At 36.7% G+C, this 14,795-nt stretch overlaps 1 protein-coding gene across 1 annotated transcript in view; it reads left to right on the forward strand.

Annotated features, from left to right (window-relative positions):
- ZGRF1 (zinc finger GRF-type containing 1) overlaps positions 1–14,795 on the forward strand; it is a 61,943-nt gene that overhangs the window by 21,805 nt on the left and 25,343 nt on the right. Inside the window, exons 7-11 of the mRNA XM_024739476.1 lie at positions 2,385–2,458; positions 4,022–4,072; positions 5,867–5,950; positions 11,575–11,677; positions 11,769–11,866. Of these exons, the coding sequence (XP_024595244.1) occupies positions 2,385–2,458; positions 4,022–4,072; positions 5,867–5,950; positions 11,575–11,677; positions 11,769–11,866 (410 nt within the window). The remainder of the gene's footprint in view (positions 1–2,384; positions 2,459–4,021; positions 4,073–5,866; positions 5,951–11,574; positions 11,678–11,768; positions 11,867–14,795) is intronic.

The following is a 14,795-nucleotide window of genomic DNA, read 5'->3' on the forward strand; positions in this document are numbered from 1 at the left end:
CTCTCAACCACTGCGCCACCACGGAAGCCCCCTGTTGGAAGATTTTTAATCACAGTTTCAATTTCAGTGCTTGTGATTGGTCTATTTATATTTTCAGTGTCTTCCTGGTTCAGTCTCAGAAGGTTGTGCTTTTCTAAGAATTTGTCCATTTCTTCAGGTTGTCCATTTTATTGGCATATAGTTGCTTGTAGTAATCTCTCACGATCCTTTGTATTTCTGCAGTGTCAGTTGTTACTTCTCCTTTTTCATTTCCAATTCTGTTGATTTGAGTCTTCTCACATTTTTTCGTGATGAGTCTGGCTAATGGTTTATCAATTTTGTTTATCTTTTCAAAGAACAAGCTTTTAGTTTTATTGATCTTTGATGTTGTTTCCTTCATTTCTTTTTCATCTGTTTCTGATCTGATCTTTATGATTTCTTTCCTTCTGCTAACTTGGGGTTTTTTTGTTCTTTCTCTAATTGCGTTAGGTATAAGGTTAGGTTATTTATTTGAGTAGTTTCTTGAGGTAGGATTTTATTGCTGTAAACTTCCCTCTTAGAACTGCTTTTGCTGCATACCATAGATTTTGGGTTGTTGTGTTTTCATTGTCATTTGTTTCTAGGTATTTTCTGATTTCCTCTTTGATTTCTTCAGTGATCTCTTGGTTATTTAGTAGTGTATTGTTCAGCCTTCATGTGTTTGTATTTTTTACAGTTTTTTTTTCCTGTAATTGATATCTAGTCTCATAGTGATGTGGTTGGGAAAGATACTTAATATGATTTCAGTTTTCTTAAATTTAGTAAGGCTTGATTTGTGACCCAGAATATGGTCTGTCCTGGAGAATGTTCCATGAGCACTTGAGAAGAAAGTGTATTCTGTTGTTTTTGGATGGAATGTCCTATAAATATCAATTACATCCATCTTGTTTAATGTGTCATTTAAAGCTTGTGTTTCCTTATTTATTTTCATTTTGGATGATCTGTCCATACGTGAAAGTGAGGTGTGAAAGTCCCCTACTATTATTGTGTCACAGTCGATTTCCCCTTTTATGGGTGTTAGCATTTGCCTTATGTATTGAGGTGCTCCTATGTTGCGTGCATATATATTTATAATTGTTATATCTTCTTCTTGGATTGATCCCATGATCATTGTGTAGGGTCCTTCCTTGTCTCTTGTAACATTCTTTATTTTAAAGTCTATTTTATCTGATATGAGTATTGCTACTCCAGCTTTCTTTTGATTCCCATTTGCATGGAATATCTTTTTCCATCCCCTCACTTTCAGTCAGTATGTGTCCCTAGGTCTGAAGTGGGTCTTTTGTAGACAAGCATATATATGGGTCTTGTTTCTGTATCCATCCAGCCAATCTATGTCTTTTGGTTGGAGCATTTAATCCATTTACATTTAAGGTAATTATTGATATGTATGTTCCTATTACCATTTTCTTAATTGTTTTGGGATTGTTTTTGTAGATCTTTTCTTTCTCTTGTATTTCCTGCCTAGAGAACTTCCTTTAGCATTTGTTGTAAAGCTGGTTTGGTGGTGCTGAATTCTAATAACTTTTGCTTATCTGTAAAAGTTTTAATTTCTCTGAATGAGATCCTTGCTGGGTAGAGTAATCTTGGTTGCAGGTTTTTCTCCTTCATCACTTTAAATATGTCCTGCCAGTCCCTTCTGGCTTGCAGAGTTTCTGCTGAAAGATCAGCTGTTAATCTTATGGGGATTCCTGTATGTTATTTGTTGCTTTTCCCTTGTTGCTTTTAATATTTTTTCTTTGTATTTAATTTTTGATAGTTTCATTAATATGTGTCTCGGTGTGTTTCTCTTTGGGTGTATCCTGTGGGTGGTACTCTCTGCTTCCTGGACTTGATTGACTATTTCGTTTCCCATGTTCGGGAAGTTTTCAACTAATCTCCCAATATTTTCTGAGACCTTTCTCAGAACACTCTTCTTCGTTCTCAAGCCGGCTGAGTTCCCCCCATCCTCCTTTCCATTCTGCAGGCTTGCCAGCTTTTTCTGTCTCAGAGTCTTTACACTTGTTCTGCCTTTCACCTGAACACCTTTACCCCTGCATAGCTGCTTTTTTCTTGTCTTCAGGTTTCAGCATAAATGTTACTTCCTGTGAGAGATCTCTTCAGGTCATCCTGCTAAAGTTACTCTCTCATTTCACCCTGTGTTATGAAACCTTTTTGTATCACGATCTGAATTTACCTTCTGTGTCCCTTTATTTTCAAGGGATCTTGTTTGTTTTGTTCACTGCTGTTTCCCCAGTGCCTGGCATACTGTATTTTGAAAATAATTGTTATATTCCTTGTTTCACTCAGTTTTAGAAATAAGTTTTTAAAATCTTCAGAGCACTACTATATTTATGATGAATAAGATCATTGGATTTTGTCCATTCTAGCTAGGAAACCATTGACTGCAGTAGTTTCACAAGCTATACCAAAGTCTCCTCATCTGAACCAGGATCCTCAACAGGTACATTTTTTTCTGTCAGTGTATTTATTATTTTGATATAGAATGTTCTATAATTTGTAATGATACTATAGAAATACAGGGGTCTGAAGCTATGTTGGTTCATGACCTCTCCTGTATCTTAGTGATTTTTTTTTTATTGCATTGCTTGGCCTAAAGAAACCTAGCAGTTCCATTTATTTAGTTAGTAGTATTAAAAACTTAGTAATTTGGTAAGCATTTTGTCTTTTTTTTCCAGTGTTATTGAGATATAATTGACCATATAACATTGTATTAGTTTAAGATGTACAACATAATGATTTGATATATGCATATACTGTGAAATGGTTATGATAAGCATTTTATTTTTAAATAAACACAGTTACTAATGGAATGCATGCACTTGTTGGGCACTGTGCAACTTCTCAAAGCTTGGAATAGATTCAGTTTCTGGGTCCACATTGATTTTTGTATGGCAATTGATTTTTATCATAGCCATTTCCTAAAACCCAGTCACAAAGATATGATGTCACTGACAGAAATGACGTGAAATCTGATGTTGAAACTGAACTACCTTGAGTTTGCAGTTTGTTCCGTTTCTGACAGATGTCTAATGACACTGTGTTTCCCTCAAATTTAAAATATCTTGTGGAGCCTCTGTTGAGTTCACTGTGGCACCCCAAAGTACCTTGTTACAGCAGTTTGGGAACCATGGAAATAATATAAAAAATAATAGTACTAATTAGGATGAAATGAAATTCGACAATAAGTTATCTAGGTTAGTGTTTCTCAGTGAAGATGCTTTTAGCACTTTTGAAGAGACAGTTCTTTCCTTGTTTCATTTACCCCCAGTTTGTATCATATTCTATTTTCCATGTTACTGTTTTTTTAATAATATCAATTTTTTCCTCCTTTTTCTTTTAAATACAGAAAAAGGTAAAGAAAAAATAAAACTTACCATACCACCTGGAGATAATTACTATTAACATTTCCAGCATTTTTGGCCTAATTTTAAAAATATGGTCAGATTGATGGGTACAAATAGTTTTATATCCTTTCTCCTTAATATCATATTGTATTTTCTCACATTATTAAGAACACTTACACATACCTTTTAAAGGTTACTTATCATTTCATCTCGTGGATATCCTATGCTTTGGACAAACAGTTCCCTATTTTGGACATTTAGATCATTTCCAGCATTTTGCTTTTGTAAATAAAACTTTAGTAGATGTTTTTGCACATAAATTATTGTTTACGTTTAGTTATTTCCTTAGATTTGATTCTTAGAAATGGAACTGATAATTTGAGAGGCCAAGAACAACTTTCTTAGATTGTTGATATAAGTCAAATCAAAATATCTCAATGTTTTACAATATGGATATTTGTTTCATTTCATATTTACCAGTACTGAGATCTTTTAAAATTCTTCCTAAGTGAAATAGTATTTAATCGACACTTAGTTTTTATTTCTTTGATTATTAGTAATGGTGACCTTATATTTCTTATGTCTAAAAAAATCTGTATTTTATTTTCTAAGTTACTATTACCTTTTAGCTTATCTTATATTAATGTTCTATTCCTAAGATGATAAAAGAAAATGAAGTTGAACCAAGTAAATCACTTCAGTCTTTGCAGGTGAGTTAACTTTTAAAATGTAACATAGCCAGAAATTGTATTCATATATATAGGTATGGCATGTAGTTATACGTTTGTATTCTATATTGCCAGTTTTCAAATTTATTTGTAATTAGTTACCCTTTTATACTCATTTAGATGAGTCTACTGTCTTGTATAAGTGTCCTGTGTAGTCAGTAGAATTTGGGTAAATAACAAATATTTTATCATAAAGCTAATTTTTCAAACTTGCAAGCATTACCTAATCCAAGAATTGTCATTGACAATTACAACTGCATCTGCAGGCTCTGTTGCCTAGAACAGTACAAAATAAAACAAAATCCATTGTGGTGACTCAATCATTTTTCACCCTTATATTACAAGATCAAGTATAAAATAATGAACAGTCAGCAGCTGCTTACAAATGATCACATTCTTACTGGGTTTTTTTCACTTGAAAAAAATACGGTTTAGGGCTTCCCTGGTGGCGCAGTGGTTGAGAGTCCGCCTGCTGATGCAGGGGACATGGGTTCGTGCCCCGGTCTGGGAGGATCCCACATGCCGTGGAGCGGCTGGGCCCGTGAGCCATGGCCACTGAGCCTGCGCGTCCGGAGCCTCTGCTCCGCAGCAGGAGAGGCCACAACGGTGAGAGGCCCGTGTACCGCAAAAAAAAAAAACAAAAACAGAAAAACAAAAGAAAACGTTTTAAACTTTTTCAAGTATAATTATCACAAAGTATAAATTGCAAATTAACACTATCACTGTTTTTCCCTCCAGGATGAGTTGCCATTTAAATAAATGTCATATATTTTTAAAGCAAAATATTTTATAATCTCACAATAATGAAAAAGGTCTTAGAATTTTTTGCAAAAAAAAAAATTTAATCTTTTTAGCATTAATATCAAAGTACATTTGTGTTTTTATAATAGCTTTCTTGCTACAACTCTCTGAATCAAACTCTTCATACACACCTAGTGATAGAAGGAACTTTCAAAACTTAAAATTAGGGTGCTCTTAATATTTAATGCCACCTTCACCTTATTTCTGTAAGTGTGATTAGTCACACAAAGCAAAGGAGCTAGAAGATACAATATGCTAACTAATTTTTTAAACTCACTATATTCAAAAATGCTAGTTCTAAAATATGAGTTGAATGTTTTTAAGATCTACCTGATTGACAGTTGTGCTTATGTATATTGTTATAAAAGGAAAGTGACTATTATTTGAATAAATACACTATTTTACCTCTTTTAGTGGCAAATTTTTTCTCCATATTTGTTAAACATAAAGAAATTACTTCTACAGTTGAGTTCATTTTCTGAGTCTGTAGTTCATATTAGAAATTATGGCTATTTTATATAGTTACTTGATGAACTAAAAATGACTAGTTGCTGTTGTCTGTATCTTGTGTTTTATGGTGGCTAGAAGATGATTCTCTCTTTAAATAAACTATTACACTTCTTTAATTTTACACTAATTTTTGAATTAAATAATCTGCATTAACATAAATATTAGTATGGGATTTATAACATACCCAGCAATGTTAAAAAAGAATTCAATTAAAAGTTTAGAATTCCAATTTTCTAATATGCTGAGTTTTTAAATTAACTAGTATAGTACTTTCTCTGCTAGAGCACTCCTTTGCCAGGGGTTGCTTATTGTATGTATGTATATAGAGAAGCAAGATGGAGATGACAAGTATCATCATTTTGAAAGGGCAGACTTAACTTTAAGTTTGAGCAATATTTTCCCATCAAACTCATAAACACCTACAAAACTATTTTAGCTAACATACTTATTGATATTTTATCCTAGTTCTTTTCCTTGGGCAGTGAAGAAGAGACTGCTTTTCTAGCTGTTATTCCTAAACAAATGGAGAGAGAAACCTCTGACCCCAAGGTAAAATTTGTGAAGAATTGATTTTCTAAGCCACAGTGTTTTCCTGCTGTTTTTTTACACAACTATCAGAGTTTTCATAAGCAGAAGATTAGTGAGCAAAATGAATTAACCTGGTTTTAAGAACAAGAGACACTAATGACTCCTACCCCTTTTTTTGGTCTTGAGCCCTCTCTCTGTTACTAATGAACTAATAATGCATTATGTATGCATAGGATATCCTAGGGATTGGGCACAAAGATATGTAAAGTACAGTTAATGAATGTTCTGTGTAGAACAAAGTGAAGATGTTTATAACTTTTAATTCATTATAGTTTACTCCACCACTTTTACTTCAGGCTGAAGGGATAGAAGTATATATAACCCAAGCTCTGAGTAATGCTACCCACTCCACAGCAAAAATTGATAGAGACAACAGCATATAAATGGTTGGGTTTTGTAAATAGTGATTCTATTCTTAAAACTCAACAGATCTCTGGAAAGGATCTACATAGCATCAAAGAAAGCAAGGCACCTGTTTGCTTGTAGAGAATTTGTATTCCACATGAAACAAAGCAGAAATATACAGTCTTTAAAGGTTTAGACTTTTTTTATTGATATATGTTATGTTTTAAAATTCAGAATAATGTTTTCAACAAAACTCTTGTTTCAGAGGCAATTTAGTTCCTTTCAAATGTGTGATTTAGAATCCTCATTTTTAAATAAGAGAATATTCAGATTATGTATTTTTGTCATTCTATTAATTTATCAGTTAGAAATAAATTCATTCTTTATGTACATTCCTTTGACTCTACATACTCTTATTTTTCCACATGCTGGGTAGGCTTTGTCACCCTGCACAGAGTAAAAATCCTAGAACCCTCAATGGGGCAGCAGAGAAAGTCATCTGAAGTCTGAAAGCAGACCAAGTCTCTGAGGGGGTGAAAGCACCCCTCTGAGGTACATGTCTGTCTTGGTACTTTTAGGCCTTTGTGTTCAGAGCTATAGGATCAGATCATCTGGGAAGCTGGGAACCCAGCATCCCTCTTGCTAATAGCCTGATAGTTTACAAAACCCTTAAAGGAAAATGCTTCCTCTGTTCCTTCTCTCTTCCCTTCCTATTATCATGTGTTTATTGATTGCCTCCTGTATTCCAAGCATGGTATTAAATGCAGGTGATATCCTGATGAAGCAAGCAGAAGAGTCTTTGCCCTCAAGGAGCTTGCAGTACAGTTAGTATACAGATAAGAAGAAACTTCATTGTAGTGTAATGTGATGTCTATAATGGAAAGTTGTGGGGAATTCCCTGGCAGTCCAGTGGTTAGGACTCCACGCTTTCACTGCGAAGGGCCCGGGTTTGATCCCTGGTCAGGGAACTAAGACTCCACAAGCCATGCAGTGTGGCCAAAACAAAAATAAAAAACCAAAAATGTTGTGTGATGTATAGTGGAAGCATAGAGGAAGGAGCACCTGTGTCTTTCTGGCTTAATCAACCCATTATCAATACACTCCTTGTGTTTGTAAAAAGACAAAAAAAAACATACTTATTAATGTTGACCTTGAATGCAGTTAAATCATTGCACTTTATTTATTTTTTAATGTTTTATTTATTTATCTTTGACTGTGTTGCTGTGCGCGGGCTTTCTTCTAGTTGCCACTAGCAGGGGCTGCTCTTCGCTGTGGTGCTCTGGCTTCTCATTGCAGTGGCTTCTCTTATTGCAGAGCATGGGCTCTAGGCGCGTGGGCTTCTGTAGTTGTGGCACGCAGGCTCAGTAGTTGTGGCACATGGGCTTAGTTGCTCCACGGCATGTGGGATTTTCCCGGACCAGGACTGAAACCCATGTCCTCTGCATTGGCAGGCGGATTCTTAATCACTGTGCCACCAGAGAAGCCCCAATCACTGCACTTTAAATTAGTCTACCCTTAACATATTTTAGGATAATAGGAATATTTCCTGGTTTTCAGTATTAGTCTCTTAGCAATTATTTACATTAATATTCAATAGAAAGCCGAATTATGCATTATTTTCTTTGTATGTGTGTATTGTAAATATGTATACTTATGTAATACTCATTTTTAATAATTTACTATAGCCTGTTGAATTTCAAGGGCATCAAGTGAAAGGATCAGCTGCTAGTGCTGTGATAGTGAGAGGACACAGCTCACAGCTTGAATGCAGTCAGTTTCCAGATAGCATTGTGTATGAAAACTGCACGACAAACAGTTGTTTTTTGACACCAGAGTTGCCTAGCACTTGTATGCAGATTGACTTCTTTCAGGTAAAAAAATATATATATATATATTTAAAATTTATTTTATTTATTTATTTTTGGCTGCATTGGGTCTTCAGTTGCTACGCATGGGCTTTCTCTAGTTGCAGTGAGTGGGGGCTACTGTTCGTTGCAGTGCGTGGGCTTCTCATTGTGGTGGCTTCCCTTGTTGCGGATCATGAGCTCTAGGCACGCGGGTTTCAGTAGTTGTGGCACGTGGGCTCAGTAGCTGTGACTCACGGGCTGTAGAGCGCAGGCTCAGTAGTTGTGGCACACGGGCTTAGTTGCTCCGTGGCATGTGGGATCTTCCCGGACCAGGGCTCGAACCTGTGTCCCCTGCACTGGCAGGTGGATTCTTAACCACTGCACCACCAGGGAAGCCCTTAAAAATATTTTTATAGCTGCATCTTGCCAAATCATTTTCTTTATGTCAATACTAAATTTTGTAAAGAGAGTATATTTAAATCTTTGTACAGTTGTAAGTTAAAAAAAAGTTTAGTAAATTGACAAGAAATATCATATCTTAAATCAAACTAAATAAGACAAAAATATTTGAAAGATTTACTGTCTTTTTAGGATCAGGAATTTAAAGGATTACTTTTCGCTTCAGACAATAGTAGAAATTTATGACAAGAACAGATAGGCAGATTACATGTAGAAAATATATTTAACAGCTAGCAGATTTTTTTTTCCTTCTAATATCCACCCCTCTCCCCACTAAGTAGGACACCAAGTACCTCTCATTGCTACCCAAATAGAAAAGGTTATGGAGAAAGGATGTATGCATATATTTGAAACAGTAACTGTTAAAGAGACTTTTTTAAACTTTTCCCTTTTTTGTTAAAGCATAATGCACATACAAAATAAGTGCACAGATTGTAAGTGCTCAGCCCAATAATTACCACAAAGTGAACACACCCATGTAACCTCCACCCTTAAGAAATAGAGCATTACCACCATCTCAGAAGTACCCCTTCTGCCCCCTTTCAATCACTACCCCTTCCATTCTCCCCAAAGATAACCACCATTTTGACTTATAATACCATATATTAGTTTCGCTTTTAAAACTTTAAATAGAGTAATACACAGTTTTTTTGTGTGTGTCTGCCTTCTTTTGTTCAACATTGCAGTTTTGAAATTCATCCATGTTGTTGTTTGTCGCTGTAGTGTATTCATTTTCGTTGCTGGTGTAGGATTCCATTGTGTAAATACACCCCAATACATTCTTCAGTTGTTTAGGTCGTTTGCCTTTGGAGGTTATCACAGATAATACTGCTGTGAATAATCATGTACTGCTGTGATATATCATGAATGTGTATACGCATGACATGCTTCTGTTATTTACACTACCTAGAAGTGTGATTATTGGGTCACTAGATATGCATGTCTTTACTTTTAGTAGGTAATGCCAAACTGCTTTCCAAAATGGTTATTAGAGTTTATATTTTCTATCAGGAATGTATGAGGGTCCCCATCACTCTATATCTTCATTAACACTTGGTGCTGACAGTTTTTTGTTTTGAATTTTAGCTATTCTGGTGGGTATGTAGTGTTATTTCATTGTGGTTTTAATTTGCATTTTCCTGCCTAATAATGAGGTTAGGACCTTTTTGTATATTATTAGCCTTCTCTGTATCCTCTCTCATGAAGTGTTTGTTAAGCTTTCTTCCTCAGTTTTTAATTGGCATGCTTACCTTCCCTGACTCTGACTTATCTTTCATTCTTAATGATGCCTTTGATGAATGGAAGTTTATAATTTTCAATACAATACAGTTTATCTGTTGTTTCCTTTCTGATTATTGCTTTTTTGTCTTATTTTAGAAGTCTTTCTCTACCCTCAGGTCATAAAGATACTCTCATGTTATCTTGTAGAAGTTTTATTATTTTGCCTTTCACATTTTGATCTGTAATTCACCTATAATTGATTTTTTTTTTTTTTTTTTTTTTGGTACGCGATCCCCTGCATCGGCAGGCGGACTCCTAACCACTGCACCACCAGGGAAGCCCTTCACTTGGATTTTTAATGTTATGTTTAGTGGAATATTCTTTTATATTTATTTGAGCATAGTGTTTTATTGTATATCATACTGTTTTGTTTTCTTGTCTTTCTGTGAACACAATACTTTTTGTTAACCTTTTTAAATTTTTTAATTTAATTTAATTTTTTTATACAGCAGGTTCTTATTAGTCATCAATTTTATACACATCAGTATGTACATGTCAATCCCAATCGCCTAATTCATCCCACCCCAGCCCCCCCATGGCATTCCCCTCTTGGTGTCCATACATTTGTTCTCTACATCTGTGTCTCAACTTATGCCCTGCAAACCGGTTCATCTGTACCATTTTTCTAGGTTCCACGTATATGCGTAAATTTTGCTTCGTCCTTAATTTTCTCCCACCAAAAGTATCAGCTTCTGTGAAGGCACTGTCAGTGGCTTCATGTTTGTTGTATTTCCAGTGCCTCACTCTGTGCCTGACAAATAGAAGCTATCCATGAATACCTTTTTTTGTTTTTAATTGGAGTATAGTTGCTTTACAATGTTTTGTTAGTTTCTGCTCTTTATTAATCTTTATTTTTGGCTTTATTGGGTCTCCCTTGCCGCACATGGGCTTTCTCTAGTTGCGGTCAGTGGGGGCTACTCTTCGTTGCGATGCCCAGGCTTCTCGTTGTGGCTTCTCTTTGCAGAGCATGGGCTCTAGGCGCCGGGCTTCAGTAGTTGTGGCACACGGGCTCTGTAGTTGTGGCTCGTGGGCTTCAACAGTTGTGGCTCGTGAGCTCTAGAGAGCAGGCTCAGTAGTTGTGACGCACAGGCTTAGTCGCTCCATAGCATGTGTGATCTTCCCAGACCAGGGCTCAAACCCATGTCCCCTGCGTTAGCAGGTGGATTCCTAACCACTGTGTCACCAGGGAAGTCCCCACAGTACATTTTTTTCAATGCTAAATCCTAGTGTGATCTTTCTGAAGGCATTTAAACAGCAGAATTGCTTAATATGTCTAATGTTAACAATGCACAAAGTCATATTTAAGTCATCATTATTTGAATAGTATTACTACTTTGCATATAGTTGCACTTGCACAGGCAAAGACAACTATGTCACAGATGTTGCCTGTGCTATTAGAGATGTAAAAATGTCATTTTTGAGGTGCATCCCTATTTCAAAGTTGTTAAGATGTAAGAAGCTTGAGTCATAAGAATTGATGAAATATAATGTACCCTGCTTTTCCGGAATGGAACTGGCTTTATAACATATTTCTTTCTGTTTGTCTATGTCTCAAGTTATAACTATAAACTATATGTGTAGAGAGAGATAGGTAAATATATGGATATGCACACACATTTTTTCTGAACTGATAAGTAGATCTCTATTTTCTAGTTCCCAGATGAAGAAAACTTTCCAAAAGGAGGTACTAGCTTTAATATTGAAGAGAATTTTCAAGTGACAGCTGAGTCTAATAAGGACTCAGTTGAAAATGATTGTAAGTAAATTATAAATAAAATGTAACATTAAGAAGTTATTTGACATTGAACAAACTATATAAAGATCCATGCTTTTTTTTCCCCCCACAGCAATTTTAGATTTCCCTCCTAAAGATTCAGAACATTTATATAATTATTTGGATTATAATTTTAAATCAACAGAGAGGACTTCGTGGGAAGCAAATAAGGTATAATGTAAACAAAGGTTTTTTTGTTGGTTTTGTTGCCTGCACCCTGCGGCTCATGGGATCTTCGTTCCCTGACCAGGGATTGAACCCAGACCCCAGCAGTGAAAGTGCTGAGTCCTAACCATTGGCCCACCAGGGAATTCCCTAAACAAAGTTTTAACAGTTGTGAGTAAAAAATGTTTGTGGTCTTATAAGAAATGACTCTACTAAAAACTAAAATGATAAAAATCTTAAGACTAGATGATTTTTTTAACATGATCAAGAAAGTTTATGAACAACCAACCATGATTATTTTAGTAATGAAACAGCACAGTATAATTTTTGTTAGAATAAATAACAAAATGTGGATTACTGCTATCTTCTTTGTTATTCAGATGTTTTATTTTTTGCAATGTGACATGAAATGCGAGGCATACATAATTAGAAAGGAAAAAATAGAATTAGATGAATCAATTAAAAATGAGTGCTTCCCTGGTGGCGCAGTGGTTGGGAGTCCACCTGCTGATTCAGGGGACATCGGTTCGTGCCCTGGTCCAGGAGGATTCCACGTGCCGCGAAGCGGCTGGGCCCATGAGCCATGGCCGCTGAGCCTGTGCGTCCGGAGCTCCGCAGCGGGAGAGGTCACAATAGTGAGAGGCCCGCGTACCACAAAAAAAAAAAAGAAAAAAAAAAGAGAGGTTTAAAAATAATTTTGTAAAGGAGCTGAAGATAAGATAAACTTGAAAAGTTAATAGCTTTCTTAAACCAAGTAGAAAATATACCAGAAAAAGAGTCCCAAGAGTAGTAACAAATGATATGCAATGAAGTGCCTAGGCATGATCTTAATTGGAAATGTGTGGAACATGTGTGAAATGAGCAATGAAATTTTACTGTGAAATATAAAATTTATGAATAAATAGGAATTCAGCAGTGTTTACTGAATGCCTTCTGTAGGTCAGGAACTTGTAAGACTTGGATATAGAGTGTTGGACAAAACAGGAATGATCTCTGATTTTAAAGGCCAGCAGGGGAGAGAGATGTTACTCAAGAGAACAAACAAACTGAGATAACCGCTATACAGAAAAGTTATGAAGATACTCTGAAATTATAGGGGAATCTACTTTATAGATGATTAGGAAGGCTTCTCCAGCTGTGGCAGCAGTAGGGGGAAGAACATACCACGTACAGAAACAGCAAGTGTAAATACCCTGCGATTGAAAAGAGTTGGGTGGGTTCAAGAATGTGAAAGGAGATCAAAGTAGCTGGATTGTGGAAAGTGACAGGGAAAGTGGTAATTAAATGAAATTGGGAAAGGGAGCAGGACCAGACATACAAAGCCTTGCAGGTCAGGTTAAGAACTTTGATATTGCTCTGTGTTCCCCGGGGAAATCACTGAAGGGTTTTCAGCAGAACACCCATTACATTTACATTTTTAAGAGATCTTGCTGGCTGCTGGGTGGAAGATGCATGTGATGGGCACTGTGGTGGAAGCCAGGGAACCAGTCAAGAGGAGCCGTAGACGATAGTGACTTGAAGTAGAGATTGTGGCAGTGAAAGTGTAGAGCAGTTGATAAAGAGATTTAAGATAAATTTTTGAGTTAGAAGCATGGATGTTGCTGGATTGGATGTAGAGAGTAGGATGAAGGAAGGGCAGGAGAAAGACTCTTGGCTTTTTTGACTTAACAGCGTGGACTGAGGTGGGCTTTACTGAGTGGAGTAAGATGCAGGACTCTATTAGTTGGCTAGGGTTGCTGTAACAAAATACCACAGGATAAGTGGCTTAAACAACAGAAATTTATTTTGTAACAGTTCTGGAAGGTAGAAGTTCAAGATCAAGTTTCTGGTGAGAACTATTCCTGGCTTACAGATGGCTACTTTTCACTATGCCCTCTCACTATGTCCTCACATGTCCTTCCTTGGTATGTGCACATAGAGAGAGAGAGAGAGAGCAAGAGAGAGCACAGCGAGTGAGAACTCTCTTGTTATAAGGACGCTAATTCTGTCAGGTTAGGGCATCACTCTCATGACCTCATTTAGCCTTTATTACCTCTTAAAGGCCCTGTCTCCAAATACAGTCACACTGGGGGACAGGGAAAGGAAGAAAGCAATAAAGGAAGAAAGCTGTTGAGTCCAGCTGGGAACCCTCTAAGAGGCCTATAAAACAAAACTCAGAATTGTTTTGTTTTATAGAATTGTCCTCCCAAAGAATGAGGAAAGTAAGGTATTTATGCACCAATTCCCACCCCTCTTTGGCTGAAGATTACTCCTGGGCATATTAACCACCTGGCACTTCTGGTCTGCCCTACCTGCTGTCCCAGCGCACTCCCCCAGCCGCTGTCCTCAGGCAGAATGATGCAGATGCTAGAGGTAGGAAGCCTGGGACAGGTAGGGGAGCAATTCCCCAACTGTAGATGACCTCATAGATGGGCCAAGGAGACATGGCCAGGACAGCAGCAGCGTCTGCTACAGTGGTTAATGGTGTAAAGTTTAGGAAGTTTTCAGTGGGCTGTGCTTCCTGCCATGTGGAGGAATCTGGTCTACCGGGAAAGAGAGAGAAGCAGACTTTCAGAGAAAGAGACAGAGTTAGTGACAGCAGTGTAAGCCCTGATTCCAGCTGCCTGTGAGGCCCAAGCCCCAGTTTTGTCTGTTCAATTAGTATTAGATTTTTAGGGTGATTAATTTCTGGAAGCAGCAACAAAATTAAATACTGTTCTAAGGAGAATAACATAGAGAATAATATGACTGTTCAGATGTGGAATATATCAAAAAGGTCCTCCTAGACCTGAGGACCTAAGAGAAAGCTGTCCTTGGGTTTTCAGGAAGTTTTACCTTCACAGCTCCAAACATAAGATCTGATTAAGCCTGAGACCCTTAGACTGGAAACTGATCTTCACAACCAAATCCCCATAACCCAGATCAATCCAAATCAGAATCTGACCCATTTCAAGTA

The sequence above is a fragment of the Neophocaena asiaeorientalis genome, unplaced genomic scaffold, assembly GCF_003031525.2.
Source record: "Neophocaena asiaeorientalis asiaeorientalis breed wild unplaced genomic scaffold, Neophocaena_asiaeorientalis_V1.1 scaffold58, whole genome shotgun sequence".
Taxonomy (NCBI): domain Eukaryota; kingdom Metazoa; phylum Chordata; class Mammalia; order Artiodactyla; family Phocoenidae; genus Neophocaena; species Neophocaena asiaeorientalis.